The following is an 18,197-nucleotide window of genomic DNA, read 5'->3' as shown; positions in this document are numbered from 1 at the left end:
AGTCTCTTTGGTCAAAAGAGGTTTCTGACCCCTTCCCTAACCTAAAGTCTAAACTATTTATCACATAAACATGTTTCATATTATTCATAGATCTTGTTACAAGTTGAGTGTCTAGCATGAGCTTATTGGTACGCAGTCAGTCTGACATGCTTGCGTTTCCATAAACATTAATGCACATCAAGTGTGTATGTACAGCTTCTAGGGGTGTAACGATTCGGTTAAAATAAAACTTTCACACTGATTTAAATTTTTGGCTAAAAAGTTACTGAATTGATTTCAAGTCACTGAATCGTTTCAGATCATATCGTTCTAAATGAACCAATATCGTCCTTAAATCGTATTGACAACCTCAAATCGCGATACGAATCGAATCGTTGTTAACCGAATCGTTACACCCATAACAGCTTCTAAATCAGTTTTACATATGAACACATTTGAAAAGTACAAAGGTTTTCTTTATTCTACTTCTCCCCAGAATGAATTTTCATGTGGACTTTAAAGTTTCCATCTTGACTAAAACTGTCTCCACACTGAGGACAGATGAAACACTTATCTTCAGTGTGAATTCTCATGTGCCCCCGAAGATGCTCTTTTTGTCTAAAATTCATTCCACACTGTTGGCAGGGGAAAGGTTTCTCTCCAGTGTGAATTCTCACGTGAACTTTAAGGTGTGCATGTTGATTGAAAATTACTCCACAATGTTGGCAGGGGTAAAGCTTTCTTCTACTGTGAACTCTCATGTGGACTTCAAGGTGTCCAAACTTTTTGAACTGTAGTCTACACAGTTGGCAGGTGAAATTACTGAGAGTCTTTTGAGCTTTTTTTTGTGAGGAAGTTTTTTCAGTCTGTGAGCAATTAAAAGATTTTTCTCCAGTTATGGAATCATATTGTGTCTTGTACTGATCTTTCTCTTCCATTTCATTCAGATCTTGACTCTCCTCTTTCAACGGCATCAGGTCTAAAGTGAAAAGAGACAAATATTAATCCCAGTTTAATGCCACAAAGCAACAGACAAAAAAACATTTACACACACAAAACATTAAAACCAGGGTATACTGGATCATATACGCCAGGGGTGCCAGACTCAGGTCTTGGATGGATTCCTGGTTGCATTTGCACTGCCATTTATGAACTCTGAACTGACGTACAATGTCACAAAAGCCAGAGGTTACTTATTGAGCACACAGTACCACATGTGGAAAATATCTACAATGTTAGGGACTTTAAACAAGAGCTGCGAATGGAACGGTTACAGCGACCGGAAGTATGCTTTCACACCGCTCTAGCTCTATGTAGTAGAAATGTCAAATTATTTTAGAAATTATTGTGTTCTAGACTGAGAAAAGCCAGAAAATGTATTTTTGGCTCATGTGGATGAAAGACAACAACTCCCAGAAAGCACTTGCTTCGCTGCCATACGAGGCCACTCCCAAGCCACATCTACCGGTTACAATAAAACAGCGTCCTTTCAGTTTCGAGTCAACTAGTAGTCTAATTGTATCATTTTTTCTGATGCTGCCATCTGTAACCGGTAGATGTGGCTTGTGAGTGGCCTCGTATGGCAGTGAAGCAAGTGCTTTCTGAGAGTTGTTGTCTTTCATCCACATGAGGCAAAAATACATTTTCTGGCTTTTCTCAGTCTAGAACGCAATAATTTCTAAAATAATTTAACATTTCTACTACATAGAGCTACGGCGGTGTGACAGCATACTTCCGGTCGCTGTAACCGTTCCATTCCATTGTTTAAAGTCCCTAACATTGTAGATATTTTCCACATGTGGTACTGTGTGCTCAATAAGTAACCTCTGGCTTTTGTGACGTTGTACGTCAGTTCAGAGTTCATAAATGGCAGTGCAAATGCAACCAGGAATCCATCCAAGACCTGAGTCTTGCACCCCTGGCGTATATGATCAAGTTTACACAGATAGACCGTTTTGCCCAATCTGTGTAAACTTTGTTCAATTCATGCGAGTGCTGCCGTATGTTCGAATATGAGCAGTCATTTTCACAGTCATCACCCGGGTATATTCGCCAGAAGACGCGAATGAGGCCACGCACTGATCTGTCTCTGTACATCATCCAAAAAAAGCGCACTCGCAAATATCGAGTTCTCTTTCAAGTCTTGCGCTTAAACAGACCAACTCACACAAGTAGTATGTCAAAATGTCCATCTTGAGTATCCAAGCAGACATAGTCTCAATATACCTTAAGAGGACTTTATACAGTCGAGAAAGACGACGCAGAGCCTTCCATTAGGTCTTAAAGGGGCAGTAGCCTTTACTGCTGTCTGTTTAATCTCAAACAAAAGATGAGGAATCATTTGTAAGGATTAGTCTTTAATTTAAACAGTTAAATATGCAGCTATTTTACATTTGATTAGTCTACTTTATTCAATTTCTCTACCTAAAAACTAATGTTAGACCTATAAAAACCTGAAAAGCCTTGTTAATTACACTTCAATCAAATTACACTTCAAATATTTTTTCCCCAAGTTAGTTTGTCATTGTAGGCAGTTATCATCACAATGATTTCATTTCAAGAGGAATGCAACTTACTCCAACCATCTTCCCAAATGCGTAATGGGAAATGTTTATAAATCGGTTGTTGTCAACAAAGAGATACGTTAAGGTACGCGTCAGGATTTAATGCCGTAGATATGTTATACGTCTATAATTACTACAGACACGTCGATCTAGGGGTGTTGCAGCTATTTCACGGCTTGAAATAAATTATTTTTTAAACATATTTTGCTTTTATATGTTGTTAAATGTGGTTTGTGACTTCTGGATCAGAGTGCTTTTGGCCATTGGATCAGAGCGCTGTCAATCACAGCCTGATTTGCTGCCAATCGTTGACAGTACATTTTATAATATTTTGTCACACTAAGACCATATGTATTCAGATTACATACTTGTGACTGATCATATGGAGCTAATATAAGTAACAAAATTTTTTAGTGCAGATTTGACTGCAATAATAATACAAAAACACTTCTCACTCATAAGCAACTGTTTATATTTATACGTAAGGCCATACAGCCATGTGATTACACCTCGATATTGCAGATGAAATGGTGCATAATTTAGATGTAAATTAAGGTATTTTGGTAAACCCCCCCTTAAAATACAAATCAAAGGCAAAATATATTCTTTACATTCTTCAAAAAAAAAAAAAATCTGTAGAGCTGGACATTTGAATAAGGATTAAATGACGGTAGTTTAGCTTTGAGAATGAAACCAACCTGTTTGTTTCTCAGTTTCTTCATGTTTCACTCTGAAAGTTTCTTCAATCTTCACGTCTTCAATCTCCTCTTTAATAAATGCCATCTTTAGGTCTTCACAGTCCTTTAATGAACAGGAGTTTTTGTGTTGGTCCTGTAGATGAATAATTAACAGAAAGAAAAATGAATTTTGAAATGTTTCACTTCAAGATATCGATACCTTTAAACTAATCTTTTACATTTTAACATTATATTTAAAAGACATTTTAACATTCACAACACCTTAATTGCAACTTTTGTTAAATTATATTATTGTTTCCACATGGTTATATTTTTTACTTGTAGTGGCAACCATGGAAATCTACAGAATACTATAAGCCTAGTTCAACACTGGTCACTGGAGTAATGGTTTATTTCATAAGGGACTTTCAATGACTTGCTGTTGCAATCCTTTTTATTCTGACACTACAATTGATCGTGATTTAAGTTGAAAAAAAATGTATGTGTTCAAAGCAGGCCACCCATCGCCACTGAATACCACAGCTGGGAATAATAGATTAGGACTACGGTTCTTTTTTGTGAGTTTCTGACTCAATTGAGAGGGACGGCCGGGGGCATTCGTATTGCACCGCAAAAGATGAAATTCTTATACCGGCGCAAGAATGATGAAAGCATTTGCCAATAATGTTTTCATTAACCAAGAACGAAAACCGGAGGTTTTAAGACGATCAGATAATGCTGTAATTCCAACCGTAAATGATGCCAACCAGCGATCTGGCGTTGGTATTCCCATGACCAGCCGGGCCTCGCGTTGCAAGCGGCAAAAGTGGGAGATTTCTCAACTCTTCAACCGCCACCACAAGCGTCATCCAATCAAATCGCCCTGTGCAAATACCCTAGACATGTGATTGGCTGTTACCACTATGGCGAAAGCATCAGCACTAATCGGCCACACCCTCCACCCGTGTGAATGCAGTGTAAGGGAGTCAAAGCGAGTTTTTGTTTTTTAAATAGAACTTTAAAAATTACAGAATTTAACAAGTTCATGACGCATTTTGTAAGTAAAATCACAACAACTTAAATAAAAAGCCAAAATAATTTACTTAAAATTAAAGTACATCACAAACATGCTAAATTCCTCTAGCAGAGATGCATTCTTTACTTTTTGTTAAAAAAAAAAAAAAATCTTTACAGATTGCAAATAAACATTAAAGGTTATTTGAAAATTAGCAAAATTGGATTTTAAATTACTCAATTTAGTTTGATGAATGTTGTATTTTTCCCTAATGACAAAAAACGAATCAATAATATACATTTTTCTTTTGGAAAAGTCATTCATTTGAATTATGTAAAACAATCATATCTAGTGTGTCTTTCTCAGGATATATTCTGTGACCGATTTTAAATGACACTTCTTTGGTTTTTATTTGTTACACAATATGACTAAGAAAACCACAAAAATTCTCAATCAAATGAGGGAAACATTAAGCCAAACTAATTTAGATTTAGCTTAAGAGATACACAAAAAGAGATCTAATCGATTGGTCACTGCATTTATCATTAATTCAATCAAGTTTATCTAAACACAAATGCCTGGAGACTTAAAAAACATTATTACAAATTATTATTCTTAAATATTTTCCCTAACCATTTATTTAAACAATTTGGCGGAATATTTTTTCTTCTTCTTATAATGCAGTTTTGATATTAGCAAAATATCTCTTCAATTAACTAATTTTCACACAAAAGTCCTTTTGACCAGGTGTTTGGTTTTTAAACATACCCTTCTCTCCTCACTCCTTTTTCAGTATATCACATCAAAGAAAAGCTAAGTTTTTTAGACATTGGTTTGAGTCCAATATATTAGCTGGTCAGTTGTTGAATTCTGATGGTCTGCATTCGAGTATTACTGAACTATTAATTAAAATCAACCAAAGATTATTGCATCGTCATGAATTCTATGTCTGCCCAAATTCAAAAGTCAGAGCAATAGTTAATGGACCTAAATGATCTGGTTAGACAAACACACTCAAAACTAAAACTACAAATTAATAAAATAATATAAAATTACACAAGTGTTATTAAAGTGTAATGATTTTATACAAGCGCTTCTGATCACTGACGCATTTGTTACTAATCATTCGGTACAATTCGTTTCTTTCGTTACTCGCCAAAGACTGAATTCATGTTTAAACAGATTTCACGCTAAAGAGCGAAATGAGACGCTTCCTCGGTTAATTATAAAGTTACTTTTTCACACAACGCTTATAAATGTTAGATAAAGCAATGCATTGCTACATTTAATAATATATCATTTATTCTGCGTCTCTTAAAACACTTTAAAAGCCTAAAACACACACCTTTCTTCAGCCGAATCACAACAGATGCAGGAGCGCGACGCCGCTTTATGACGTCACATCACCACACCAAAATAAAAGTCCTGTTCACTGCTGAGTCTAAAAGTGCATAGATATTTTTTATATATATTAATAAAAATAAGAAACTATGATGCAAATATAAAAATTCAGACTTGAATATAATATTAAAATATATTTAATAACACAAATGGTAAGTTAATGATACAGTTCACATTACAGTAAATACAGTAAAAAATACAATTTAAAGCAATAACAATGCAGTGACTTCATTTTTTGTCTTAATAAAGTACTTCTTTGTAATTATTTTTCCATTTATACTCACATCTTCAGGAACAGTAGTTGTGTTCATTGTCCCATCATCCAGACGGTTCAGTCACTAGCCTTTACCTGAGATTTATCCACTCCAGTGTCTCTCCGGTTCATCCACTGTCCCAGAGTCATCCATTAGTCCTTCTGTTTCTTTATTCTGCCATAGTTCAGCATTAAAGGGATAGTTAACACTTTATATGTCAACAAATGAGTTATATCCTAACAGTTGTCATGTGCTGTAAAGTTTATTAACATGGCATTTTATCATAGGGGTTCAATGAGATTCTGCTCCCCTCTGGAGCATGTCTCTAGTGGCCAGTCGATGAATTGCAGTTTAAGTCACTTCTGTATTGGCTACAACAGAAACTGGGGGAGGTTACCCCTTGGATCTAGGGGTGTAACGATTCGTTTTAACAACAATTCGTTTCGTATCGCGTTTTGAGGTTCTCGATACGATTTAAGGGTGATATTGGTTCATTTAGAACGATATGATCCGAAACGATTCAGTGACTTGAAATCGATTCATTCATTTTTAGCCAAACATTTAAATCAGTGTGATTGATTTATTTCAGTCGAATCAAATTGTTAAAACGAATCGTTACACCCCTACTTGGATCTAATGGAAGCTAGATAATTCACTTTGTAAAGTTTTTATAAATATATCGGCGCATTCTGACAATTTTTTCTTTAAATTAACGCTCGGTGTGACTTTCACTCAAAAAACTTTCACTCTTCTCTTACCAGCTGACATAAACCATACTTTCAATAAACAGGAAACAAATTCTGTACAGTTATGAAGTGTTTTCTGTGTGTTGACACATTTTTCGCAATGTTCTCTAACAGCCCAGATTGGCACACAACATTTCTACTAATGTCCGATTTGCGACCTAATGACTCCTTTGAACCGAATCATTTTAACGACGGGTTAAAACAACAGGGGCCTCATTTTTAAAACTTTGCGTATATACCTTACTAAAAGTGAACATACAACATAAATCTGAAAACGGCGTACACAGACATTTGTAAAACCTTAAGCAGCCACACACCTGCATGCAATTTTTAATTTATAAATTACAGCCTACCTGATGATTTGCGCATGTGAAAAAAAACTCACATACATAAATTAACCTTTGCGTTGTTGTCCTTTCACAGGGAGAGTATTGAGTAGGCTGCTGAGCAGAAGGCCAGATCTCCCACATTACGGAGTTTGGTCCTGGGAGTCCTGAGAAGACAAGTCGAAACAGAGCAGATGTTACGTGTGGATGTTTGTGTGGTGAGAAGTTCCTTGAGAAAGGTGGATCCATTGGTGAGTAAAAATGAGAACTTAAACTCAATCCTGAGCAAGACAGGAAGCCAGTGGAGTGATTTGAGAATGGGGGTGATATGGTCTTTTGTGCGCACCCTCATGAGGATCCTAGCAGCGCTGTTCTGAATATACTGCAGCTTCTGATTTTTGCCAGGGATGCCGATAAGGAGCGCATTGCAGTAGTCCAGCCTGGAGGAGACAAAGACGTGGACAAGCTTCTCCGCATCTGCCAGTGTTAGTGTTTAAGTTTTCTGGTGATAACAATTCCGGACCTTAAACTGAGTGCCGACTAGGATTGCTTCAGTCTTGGAGCTGTTTAGTTGCAGAAAGTTTTGCTTCATCCATGCCTTTATCTCATCCAGGCAAGTGATCAAAGTGGATGGTGTGAGGTCAGCAGGGAGATGAACTTGTTCTAAGGTAAAGTTGAGTGTAGGGGTGTAACGATTTGTTTTAACAACGATTCGACTGAAATAAATCAGTCACACTGATTTAAATTTTTGGCTAAAAAGTTACTGAATGGGAACTTAGCACGAGAATTTCCCGCGGGTAGCGGGCTGCGGGCTGAAAAGGTAAAACAGCTAAAAAGGAACACTACAGAAACAGCAATCTTTATTCACCAAACCGATAAAGAGAGGAAATGCTGTTACGGAGGCTTCATTTAGGGTGCTTTCACATCTCTAGTTCGGTTAATTTGGTCCGAACCAAGGGCAAACAATTATACATTGTTGCATTTTTCAGCTTTTTTGGTTCCTTTTCACACCACACTGATTGCTTTTATCCGAACCAGTTGAAATGAACCAAAATGCAGGCACATGACAACATCCGCATCACTCATTGGCCATGGCGTATTTGCTAAACTGCTTTTTGATTGGTCAGAATTTACGTGCGGGAAAATTCCAGCAGAAGAGGAAAAGCCAGCAAACACAACTATGGAGAGACGACTGCGCAGGCTGGTTTTGTCCCTGGCCATAATGTATTACATTGTTTGTATACACCACAGTATGCAAACAATAAATTCCTATAATGAAGCACGGATGCGAGTGGAAAACAACTTTCTAATGCACTGCAGACGGCGAGCGCGCATTGCTCGTCACTTCAAGCGGAGGCGTGCATTAATTATTCTTAACTGTGACATGCTCATCTTCCGAAAATATTGCCAACGATCTACCAGGTAATTTAATGTCCTCTTTTTCTCTTTGAAATAGTTTTCTGTGAGTTCACATTAAACATTATCACTATGCTGTGTTGGTGCCTGCAAGTCCTTGGATTTAATGTTGTGTGGTAACCTTACCTATGTTTCTGCTTGCTTGTCAAAAAAACAAACAAAAAAAAAACGTTTTGATATCAATCTGTATTATAGGCCTATTTTAAAGCATTTTGAAATGTTAATAGCAAAAATGACATTGCCCAATTTCATCTAACAATATTAATGAAATCAGTTTATATATGATAATAACAATGTAAATTAAAAGAACATTTCCTGAACGTTTTAATGACTCTATTATTATTTTCATATTTCTGTTAAACACAGGAGGATTTGGATATGGCCACGAAGTGATAGCTGGTGGCCCCACATCAACACCACCTGGGGAGACGAAGACTGGCTGAAAAACTTCCGAATGCGAAGAGGCAGCTTCAGACTCCTTTGTGACATTCTCCGGCCCTGGCTGACCAGACAAAACACTAAATATAGAAAGGCAGTGCCTGTAGAGGTTCGAGTTGCAATTTGTGTTTGGTGATTAGCCACAAACCTGGAGTACAGGTCTACCTCACAACTGTTTAGTGTTGGGTTATCAACATGTTGCACTATCACCCAGGAGGTTGTGACTGCCATAAATGTGGTAATGAAGCCTCTGTATATCAAGCATCCCTCAGCAGCAGAGTTCAGGAAGATAATACAAGGATTTCGAGACAAATGGAGATTCCCCCAGGTGGCAGGTGCGATAGATGGAACCCATATTAAGATCAGAGCTCCACCTGACAACTCCTCTTGTTATTACAACCGTAAGGGAGACTATTCCATCATTCTGCAAGGTGTGGTTGACCATAGGATGAGATTTTGGGATATTAATGTTGGGCGACCAGGTAAGATACACGATGCCCGTGTTTTCTCCCTATCATCATTGTATGAGCGTGGCAGTGCAGGCACTCTTTTACCTCATTGGACTGAAGCGTTTGAGGGGGTCGATGTGCCTCCTTTTCTTTTGGGTGATTCGGCTTACCCTCTACTAACTTGGCTAATGAAAGCTTACCCAGAAGGAGGAGCAGTAACACCACAGCAGCTCAACTTCAATCACAGATTAAGCCAAGCCCGTATGACAGTTGAGCGTGCCTTTGGGTGCCTCAAAGGACGCTGGCGTTGCCTTCTTAAAGAAAATGAGACCCACATAACTTTTGTAAGACGCATTGTGTCTGCTTGCTGTATGCTGCATAATTTCTGCGAGGTACAGAAGGAGGAACTTCTGGAGGGAGAAAGTGTTGCAGAGGAAGAAAGAGTTACAGAAGAAGAGGGACCTGTAGATGATGAGCAGGGGCACACACAGCAGCAACACAACATTAGAAATGCACTGTGTAGTTACTTTGCCACAATATGAATGACCAAAAGCCTGCAAATACTGTGTTCAGTATTAAGTATGTAAAAAAATAATTATTATGCTGTTATCTCTCAATGAGTTCATTTGTTAGCATTTATATGTTCATATGATAGTATAGGGAACCACCATATACTACATTTATTTTGTCTGATTTAAAATGGATGGAATTGAAACAGTTTTTCTTTAATGTGTTTTATTTTTGTTTAATTTGTAACAAATGTAAAGTTGACACATCTGAACATCTTTTGCTCCAGTTTGAAAGTAAAATGTATTTTTTTCAACAGGGCTATGTGTCTTGTACATTGTCTGGAATCACAATAAAAATAAAGGTTTTTTGAAAAGAAAACCTTGATAATAAGGTAACAGCATGTAATTTGAACCTCAATCTCCCATGTAAAAGACCACACAAACACAGTAAGCTAAAGGCACTATGCCATTATTTCAGTGCGTAATTTATGGTCTTATGAGCTTTGCCTCCAGCTAGTCCTTCAACTACCTGCTAACAGACAGTTGCTGCTACACGTAAACACAATCACAGTTATTATAAAGAATATATAAAAATATATTCTTAACACCAAACTTCCCTGTTTAACTTCAGACAAATGTAACTTTGCCATAAATGTTGGCTACAAAAACATTGATTAGAAAAGTAACATGTTTTACAGTTAAACAACATTTAAGCCATTTATTTACAAAAAAATTGCTAAACATTAAATTAAGTACAATGTGTGTTTGCATCATACAAAGTACAAAGTACAATGTTTAAAAAAAAAAAAATATATATATATATATATATATATATATATATATATATACTTTTTTATATTATATATCTTTGTGTATTCCAAAAGTAAAATACAAAAAAAGAAAAAAATACTAATAATGAAAATGAGGTAGCATATTTCTGTTAAATGTAAACACTCACAGGGTTAGTCACTTCTGCAGAAGTACATTCTTCAGAACACTAAACAAAGAACGATTTCTTCAATAATTCAAAAAGTAAAATGACTGTGCACATTAAAGGCCTACGCAAACAAAGCCTTTCCTAGATTGCAAAAAAACAAAACAAAAAAAAAAAACCTACATTTTGTAGTAGTGTGTACTATTGTCATGTGTAATGGAAGAAGTGCTAGGATTCTCATCTTGGGTGGATGGAGATTCTGATTGCCAGTTGTGATGTGGATTATTCATTGGCAGCAGGGCAGTTGGCTGAAACAGGTGGGGACCAAGGACCAAGCACTAGGGATTGATGTTGGAGGGGGTGTCGTGGTCCAGGCTGGAATTGTTGAAGGATGAGGTGGAGGCTGACCAGGATTCAGCGCACTTGCTAGAGTGCCAATTAGTTGCAGAAACATCTGGTTAGTAGCCTGTTGCTGTGCCTGCATCACCTGGAATCTTCTCTCCTCAGCCTCCTGTTGTGCCTTCAATATTCTCTCAAAACAGGCAGCATCTTGAGCCACCTGGCTATGTTCAGCTCTATGCAATTCTGTCAGCATCCTTCTGTTGTCCATCATGTATGCCTGGATGTCAACATCAGCTTTGCAAGACTTTATCTTTCTTTTTCTAGCTTTAGCTCCAGGAATGGGCAGTCTACCTCCAATGAAGGCTTCTTCGTTGGCACTGCTCTCTGTACTTGGATCTTCATACACTTCTGCATCAGCAACGGTGTTTGTGACATCTGCATCACAGGATATGTTGCTTGCATCTCCCACTGTTTATTGAAAAACACAATTTCTTTATGTTACTTGTCATTTTAATGCAGATAAAAAATATAATTTAATGCATATTGCAATGTAAACAATGCAGTGTGTGTGTAACAAAGAATGCCCCATATATCTGCTTCTTAATGTGAAGTAACATAACTTGCCGTCATCTATAATTAAAAAAAAGTAATAATCTAAGTATAATATAATCCTAAAGTTATAACATAACAGAAATAAGTGCTTTGTATTGGTAAGTGCAAAAACGAAATAAACTCACCGTCAACATCAGATGCGGTTGTGCTAGCATCAGTTGCATCATTGGAAGCGGACGATGTTGAACTTTCATGGGACTCAACAACATCCACCGGATCGACGTCCGGTTTTGTCCCAAGAATGCTATCGAGGTCATCATACCAGGGGAACTTGTCTTTCTCCTTGCCCGAGCTGCCTGTTTTATTAAGTGCATCCCTCACTTGGATGTACTGCTGGCGGAGCTTCTTTGCCTTAACCCGGCACTGTTCCACAGACCTATCAAACCCCTTTTCCCTGAGTTGTTTGCTAAACACTGAAAATATTGCGCTGTTCTTGTGCGTTTGTGAAAGTTGGGACCTAATATGGTCATCAGACCAAATTTCTATGAGGCTCCGCACCTCCTCACCACTCCAAGTTTGTCCGCGAGCTGCCATGCTGAAGTGCACACTGTCAACAAACACTTTCTCATCCCATAATGCACAGCGCAGCTGACTACGGCAGCTGGTTTAGTCCAAAAATGATCAATACGTCTTGCAGTTGGTTCTGTTCGAGGTCGGATCACGTTCTCACCACAAACGAACCGCTCCAGAGTTCGTTTGAAATCGTACCGAGACCACCTCTTCAAGGAGGTCTCGGTACGCTTGTTTGGTCCGCTTTTGGTGCGCACCCGAGTGCGATTGCTGCTTTCAGACCTGACCAAACGAACAGCACCAAAGAGGGAAACGAACTCTAGTACGATTCAACCGAACTAAATGAGGCAGGTGTGAAAGCATCCTTAAAGTGGCGCCCATCTTAACAAAACACAAGAAACCATTCACCGATGGCACCATGGTAAAGGAAACGATGACAGTGGTGGCCGAAACTTTATTCAAGGACCACAAAAGCAAGGCGGAAATTATGTCTGCTATCACTGATGCCCAGCTCAGTGCCAACACCGTGGCAAAGAGGGTTTCCTCGTTGGCCTCAGATGCGATGGGACAATTAGAACGAGACATGGAAAGGTGTACATGGTTTTCACTTCAGTGCGATGAATCGATCGACTTGAGTTGTAGCGACTCAGGCGAATCAAACACACAATCGCCAGTTACATTTAACAAATATGTTTTGAAAGTTGTGCTCACTAGCATACCTTCCCCCAACACAACAGAGGGAGATTCTTCAGTCACCCTGGAAACCATCTGATAAGGTGTTTTATGGCCGGAAAGAATGTGGCCACAGGAAGTCTTATACACAAAGACTTTAAGACACAGAGCTTTTGCCTCAAATTATAGACAAACCATCTATAAATGAACATGCACCCCAGGACATTATATGTAAACACATAACTGTCTTGTAAAATGTTTATTCTGTATGGTATTTTGCATCTTTTTGTCTTTGTCTTAACAAAGTACTAGTTCAGATAACCTCATATATGTCATGTCTCCTATCAAATTAATGCTCACTTCACGACTTACACTTCCATGTATATCACTTATTCAGAAAATGCAGTGTGTGTTTGTTGCATTAATTATAGTATGAAGACTCAGAGACCCACTGAGTCGAACCTTCAAACAAAGAGCTATAAATTCTGCTGAGGAATTTCCCGCCGGGAAATCCCAACACTCTCATTGGTTAAGTCTAACCCTGGAGGGTGGGACTATTTCCAGACCTTAAAAGACCAGTGAAGACAAGCTCTTCCCCTCTCTCTTCTCTCTCTGGCTGAACCAACACGTCATCGTGGCTGGCCCTTGAGCCAGGCCACCAATGCAGGCCCTCCAAGCAGGCCTCATCTCTTCCAAAAATCTTCTCTTCTACAATCCGATCTTCAAGAACACGAAGCATCGCTAAAGCAAACAGCCGCTTCCCTCCCAACCTCGGAAAGGACCGCCGGACACGCAGAGACACGCAGAGACACGCAGAGACACATACGCACACAAGCGAGAAGCCAAAACGAAACCAAAAAGAATGCAAGTATTCTTATTCTTACTGCTGTAAAGAGGATGTGTTATTCTCCCGTTGGGATAAATTAACTCCGTGAAGGTCGTATTTGGTTGAACTGAAGGAAAGCTGTTTCTTACCCTCCCCCACTCTCTTTGTCTCTCTCTCTCTCCCTCTCTTTGTCTCTCTCTCTCTCTTTTATCTCTCTCTAACTTCAGTCTATTCATTATTCTCTTTTATGTATTCTTTCGTTAATATCTATACTTCTACTCTCTTGATGCATATTTAGTATGTACTTTCTGTGTGAATTGTAGTGTTATTTTTTTAGTCTGTGTTTATTAAACCTTCAAAAGACATTTAATGAGTTGAATCTGTTATTCTGCCACATACACAAAGTCAATGAAACTTGCGATCTAAACGTTACCTAACTGCTTATGCTACTATGTTAGTAAAGTAAACTGTATGACCATTTGAAATATTGAACTTATCCTGATCAGTAAAGTTAATGTTTCTCATGCGCTCGAAAAGCAGTAATCCATTATTGAGAATTGATTTGAAAAGTCTATAACTAATTTGCAGGACAAACTTAGTAGGATAATTTCAAGCAATTTCATAAAGGGTTACTTGTATTTAATTAAACAATTTTCCTTATCGGAAAATTTTAATACGTAATGAACAACTGGCAAATCATATTCATAAATTCATGAATATTGAATATTAAATCCCTTTTGAGTTAATTATTCCCCGAGACATTAAACTCATAAGCTCGTTGTTGTTACAGAGTGATACAGCTCAGTTAGCTGTTTTCATTCGAATGGTTTTTGATGATTTTTCATCCAAAGAGGAGTTTTTGACATTGCTTCCTCTGAAAACTATGACCAGAGGAGTAGACATCTACAATGTTTTCAAGACGTACTGTGTGGAAAAACGTGTGCCCCTTGAAAAGCTGGTATCTATGACATCAGACGGAGCACCAGCCATGATAGGTCGCCACTCCGGATTTATTGCGCATTGCAAGAATGACCCAGATTTTCCTGCATTTCTCAACTATCACTGCATCATTCATCAGCAGGCAATCTGCAGTAAGGTTATGCGCTTTGATCATGTCATGCAGAGGTGGACAGTAACTAAGTACATTTACTTGAGTACTGTACTTAAGTACACTTTTTGAGTATCTGTACTTTACTGGAGTATTATTTTTCTGGAAACTTATGACTTTTACTTCACTACATTTGAAAGACAAATATCGTACTTTTTACTCCACTATATTTCTATCTAGGTCGAAAGTCGTTTCTGTTGCAGCTCTGAAAGTCGGAGGATGATTTTTTCCTTCTTTAAAAGGTTTTTTTTTGTTGTTGTTTCAGTTGTCTATCAGGAATCACTCTTATAGTCATATACATTTCCCAAACTTTTTTGAACATTGATCAGTTCATAGCTAAATGGAAGAAGATTGTTCTTAGGCACAGGTGTGTGTACCCATAGCCATACTTTGAAAGTATGTTTCAGTTTTTAAAAAATAATCAAGATTAGTTTAGTTGGCATACACTTGGTGCATGTCTTATAAAATATAAAAAATATAAACGTCTGGGAGAAAGAGAAGAGTAAAGTTGGGAGAATATCAGATGTGTATCAGTGTATTGGATCCGTGCATTCGGCCTTAAAGTGACAGCAGCTTTGTAAAGAGCTTTGTAACTTACATACAAGTATTTAAATAGTTTTTTAGTTAGTCGTATGGTAGTATGTCAGATGGAGCATCACTGAATGGCTTGAATCATGATGACAGTGTGCATTTATACAACAATAATAAAATAATGCATTGGCATAAAAAAGGAAATTTACTTTTATACTTAAGTACTTTTGAAAATAAAAACATTAAAAAAAACCATATATAAGTCGCACTGGACGATAAGTCGCATTAGGGCAGAGCAGGAGCCGCGCGCGCATGCCAGCACCCGCTCGCGTGCACTCGCTCGCGCCCGCTTCACTGCATAACCCGAGCAGAAAAAAGAAAGTTTGAAGTGAGTGAGAAGGGACTGGCGAAAAGCAGAGGTTACTTTAATGATGAAGAAGAAAAAGAAAGCTACTTGCGGACTGTAAGCAAGATGGCCAGAGCTGAAGGAACGAGTCCACAGATGAGGCTCAGCCGCGCGAGACGAACGCTGTGTGAATCGTTCTCCGCTGCATATTTTACTACAATCAATCAATCAATCAACTTTATTTATATAGCGCTTTTACAATCACGATTGTGTCAAAGCAGCTTCACAGTGTCAAACAGGGTAATATTGCGACAAAATTAGATTTGGCTGTACAGCCGTACTGGAGAAAACAGTGATGTTATCAGCTTATTTTAATTTATCATATAGCGACAATGTTGGCAGATCAGTATTATAGTTTATAGAATTAAATAAGACCTAATTCATATATTTTATTTGTATAATAAGTTGAATAACGTTAATCATATTTTTAGTGTCCCCAACTGAGCAAGCCAAGCCAAAGGCGACAGTGGCAAGGAACCAAAACTCCATCCCGGCATGATGGAGAAAAATAAACCTTGGGAGAAACCAGACTCAGTCGGGGTGCCAGTTCTCCTCTGGCCTATTAACACACCGTGTAAGATTATTATTCTGGCAACCTTACAGGTCGGAAATCATATTAGATCGGATTATTCAAAATTTTCAGGGTATCACGGAAGAGACAGATTTATTTAGGATGGGGCGTCAATTACACAAGAGTATGAATACATGAAAGATCGGAATTATTGCGCCGAAGACGGGTTTTGAGCATGTCGTGCCAGTGAGGCAAATTCGGAGGAGACACCGATGGACACGGCTCAGCAGACACTCCAGGATGCGTTGGTCATGTCCAGGCAGGTCCACCATCCGATCCGGACAGGGCCCAGATCCGGGATAAACCTCGGGATAAACAGAGAGACTAACATTAGCGTAGATGTCACTCTTTTTATGATGTAACGAGTACATCAGGTGTTATGGGAAGTGTTCCCGGTTCCGGCTGACCTAGTTAATGCAGCCTAACAATCAGTCAATTGAATTGAATAATGAAAGTTAAAAATGTTCTATGTGTATGCCATAGTAAAGAGATGTGTTTTTAGTCTAGATTTAAACTGACAGAGTGTGTCTGCTTCCCGAACAATGCTAGGAAGACTATTTCACAATTTAGGAGCTAAATAGGAAAATGATCGACCGCCTGCAGTTGATTTAGATATTCTAGGTATTATCAACTGGCCAGAGTTTTGAGACCGCAATCGACGTGATGGGGTATAATGCGTTAAGAGCTCGCTTAAGTACCGGGGAGCTAAACTATTTAGTGCTTTGTAAGTAATAAGCAAGATTTTAAAATGTATGCGATGTTTAATAGGGAGCCAGTGCAGTGTGGACAGAACTGGACTAATATGATCATACTTCCTGGTTCTAGTAAGAACTCTAGCTGCTGCATTTTGGACTAGCTGGAGTTTGTTTATTAAGCGAGCAGGGCAACCACCCAGTAGAGCATTACAATAATCTAGCCTTGAGCTCATGAACGCATGTACTAACTGTTCAGCATTTTGCATTGAAAGCATGTGCCGTAGTTTAGATATATTTTTAAGATGATAGAATGCGGTTTTACAGATGCTAGAAACGTGGCTTTCAAATGAAAGATTGGTATCAAAGAGCACACCCAGGTTCCTCACTGACGACGAGGGCTTGACAGAGCACTCATCAAGTGTTAGACAGTATTCTCGGTTACTACTTGTGGAGCTTTTCTGTCCAATAATTAAAAATTCAGTTTTATCTGAATTAAGCTGCAGAAAATTACTATTCATCCAATTTTTTATATCAGCTATGCATTCTGTTAATCTTGTGAATTGGTAGGTTTCATCCGGGCGTGAGGAAATATAGAGCTGAGTATCGTCAGCATAACAATGAAAACTAACGCCATGTTTCCTAATGATATCTCCCAGTGGTAGCATATACAGGGTGAAAAGCAACGGTCCTAACACTGAGCCTTGCGGTACCCCATACTGAACTTGTGATCGGTGTGACATCTCTTCATTTACTGCTACAAACTGATAACGGTCAGATAAGTACGATTTAAACCATGCCAAAGCAGTTCCACTAACGCCAACATAATTTTCGAGTCTATTCAGAAGAATATTGTGATCGATAGTATCGAATGCAGCGCTAAGATCGAGTAACACTAATAGAGAGATACAACCACGATCAGATGATAAGAGTAAATCATTTGTAACTCTAATTAGAGCAGTCTCAGTGCTATGATACGGTCTAAATCCTGACTGGAAATCCTCACATATACCATTTCTTTCTAAAAAAGAACATAATTGTGAAGACACGGCCTTTTCTAGTATTTTTGATAGAAACGGTAGATTCGAGATTGGCCTGTAATTGACTAATTCTTTAGGATCAAGTTGTGTTTTTTTAATAAGTGGTTTAATTATAGCCAACTTAAAAGTTTTCGGTACATATCCTAATGTCAAAGATGAATTAATGATATTAAGCAGAG

General features: G+C 38.2%; 2 protein-coding genes across 2 annotated transcripts; both read right to left on the bottom strand.

Annotated features, from left to right (window-relative positions):
- Positions 1–214: 214 nt before the first annotated feature.
- On the bottom strand, positions 215–6,767 carry LOC137049392 (gastrula zinc finger protein XlCGF57.1-like). Its single transcript, XM_067427946.1, has 5 exons — positions 6,649–6,767; positions 5,921–6,064; positions 5,581–5,676; positions 3,242–3,374; positions 215–958 (listed from the first exon to the last, which is right to left on the bottom strand). The coding sequence occupies exons 4-5, from the start codon at positions 3,324–3,326 to the stop codon at positions 462–464; spliced, it is 582 nt and encodes a 193-aa protein (XP_067284047.1). The 5' UTR covers positions 3,327–3,374; positions 5,581–5,676; positions 5,921–6,064; positions 6,649–6,767; the 3' UTR covers positions 215–461.
- Positions 6,768–10,994: 4,227 nt separating this feature from the next.
- LOC137049063 (myb/SANT-like DNA-binding domain-containing protein 7) lies at positions 10,995–12,484 on the bottom strand. Its single transcript, XM_067427453.1, has 2 exons — positions 11,788–12,484; positions 10,995–11,518 (listed from the first exon to the last, which is right to left on the bottom strand). The coding sequence occupies exons 1-2, from the start codon at positions 12,194–12,196 to the stop codon at positions 10,995–10,997; spliced, it is 933 nt and encodes a 310-aa protein (XP_067283554.1). The 5' UTR covers positions 12,197–12,484.
- Positions 12,485–18,197: the final 5,713 nt, after the last annotated feature.

This window comes from Pseudorasbora parva, chromosome 20, assembly GCF_024679245.1.
Source record: "Pseudorasbora parva isolate DD20220531a chromosome 20, ASM2467924v1, whole genome shotgun sequence".
Taxonomy (NCBI): Eukaryota; Metazoa; Chordata; class Actinopteri; order Cypriniformes; family Gobionidae; genus Pseudorasbora; species Pseudorasbora parva.
This window is presented reverse-complemented; position numbering and strand designations above follow the sequence as displayed.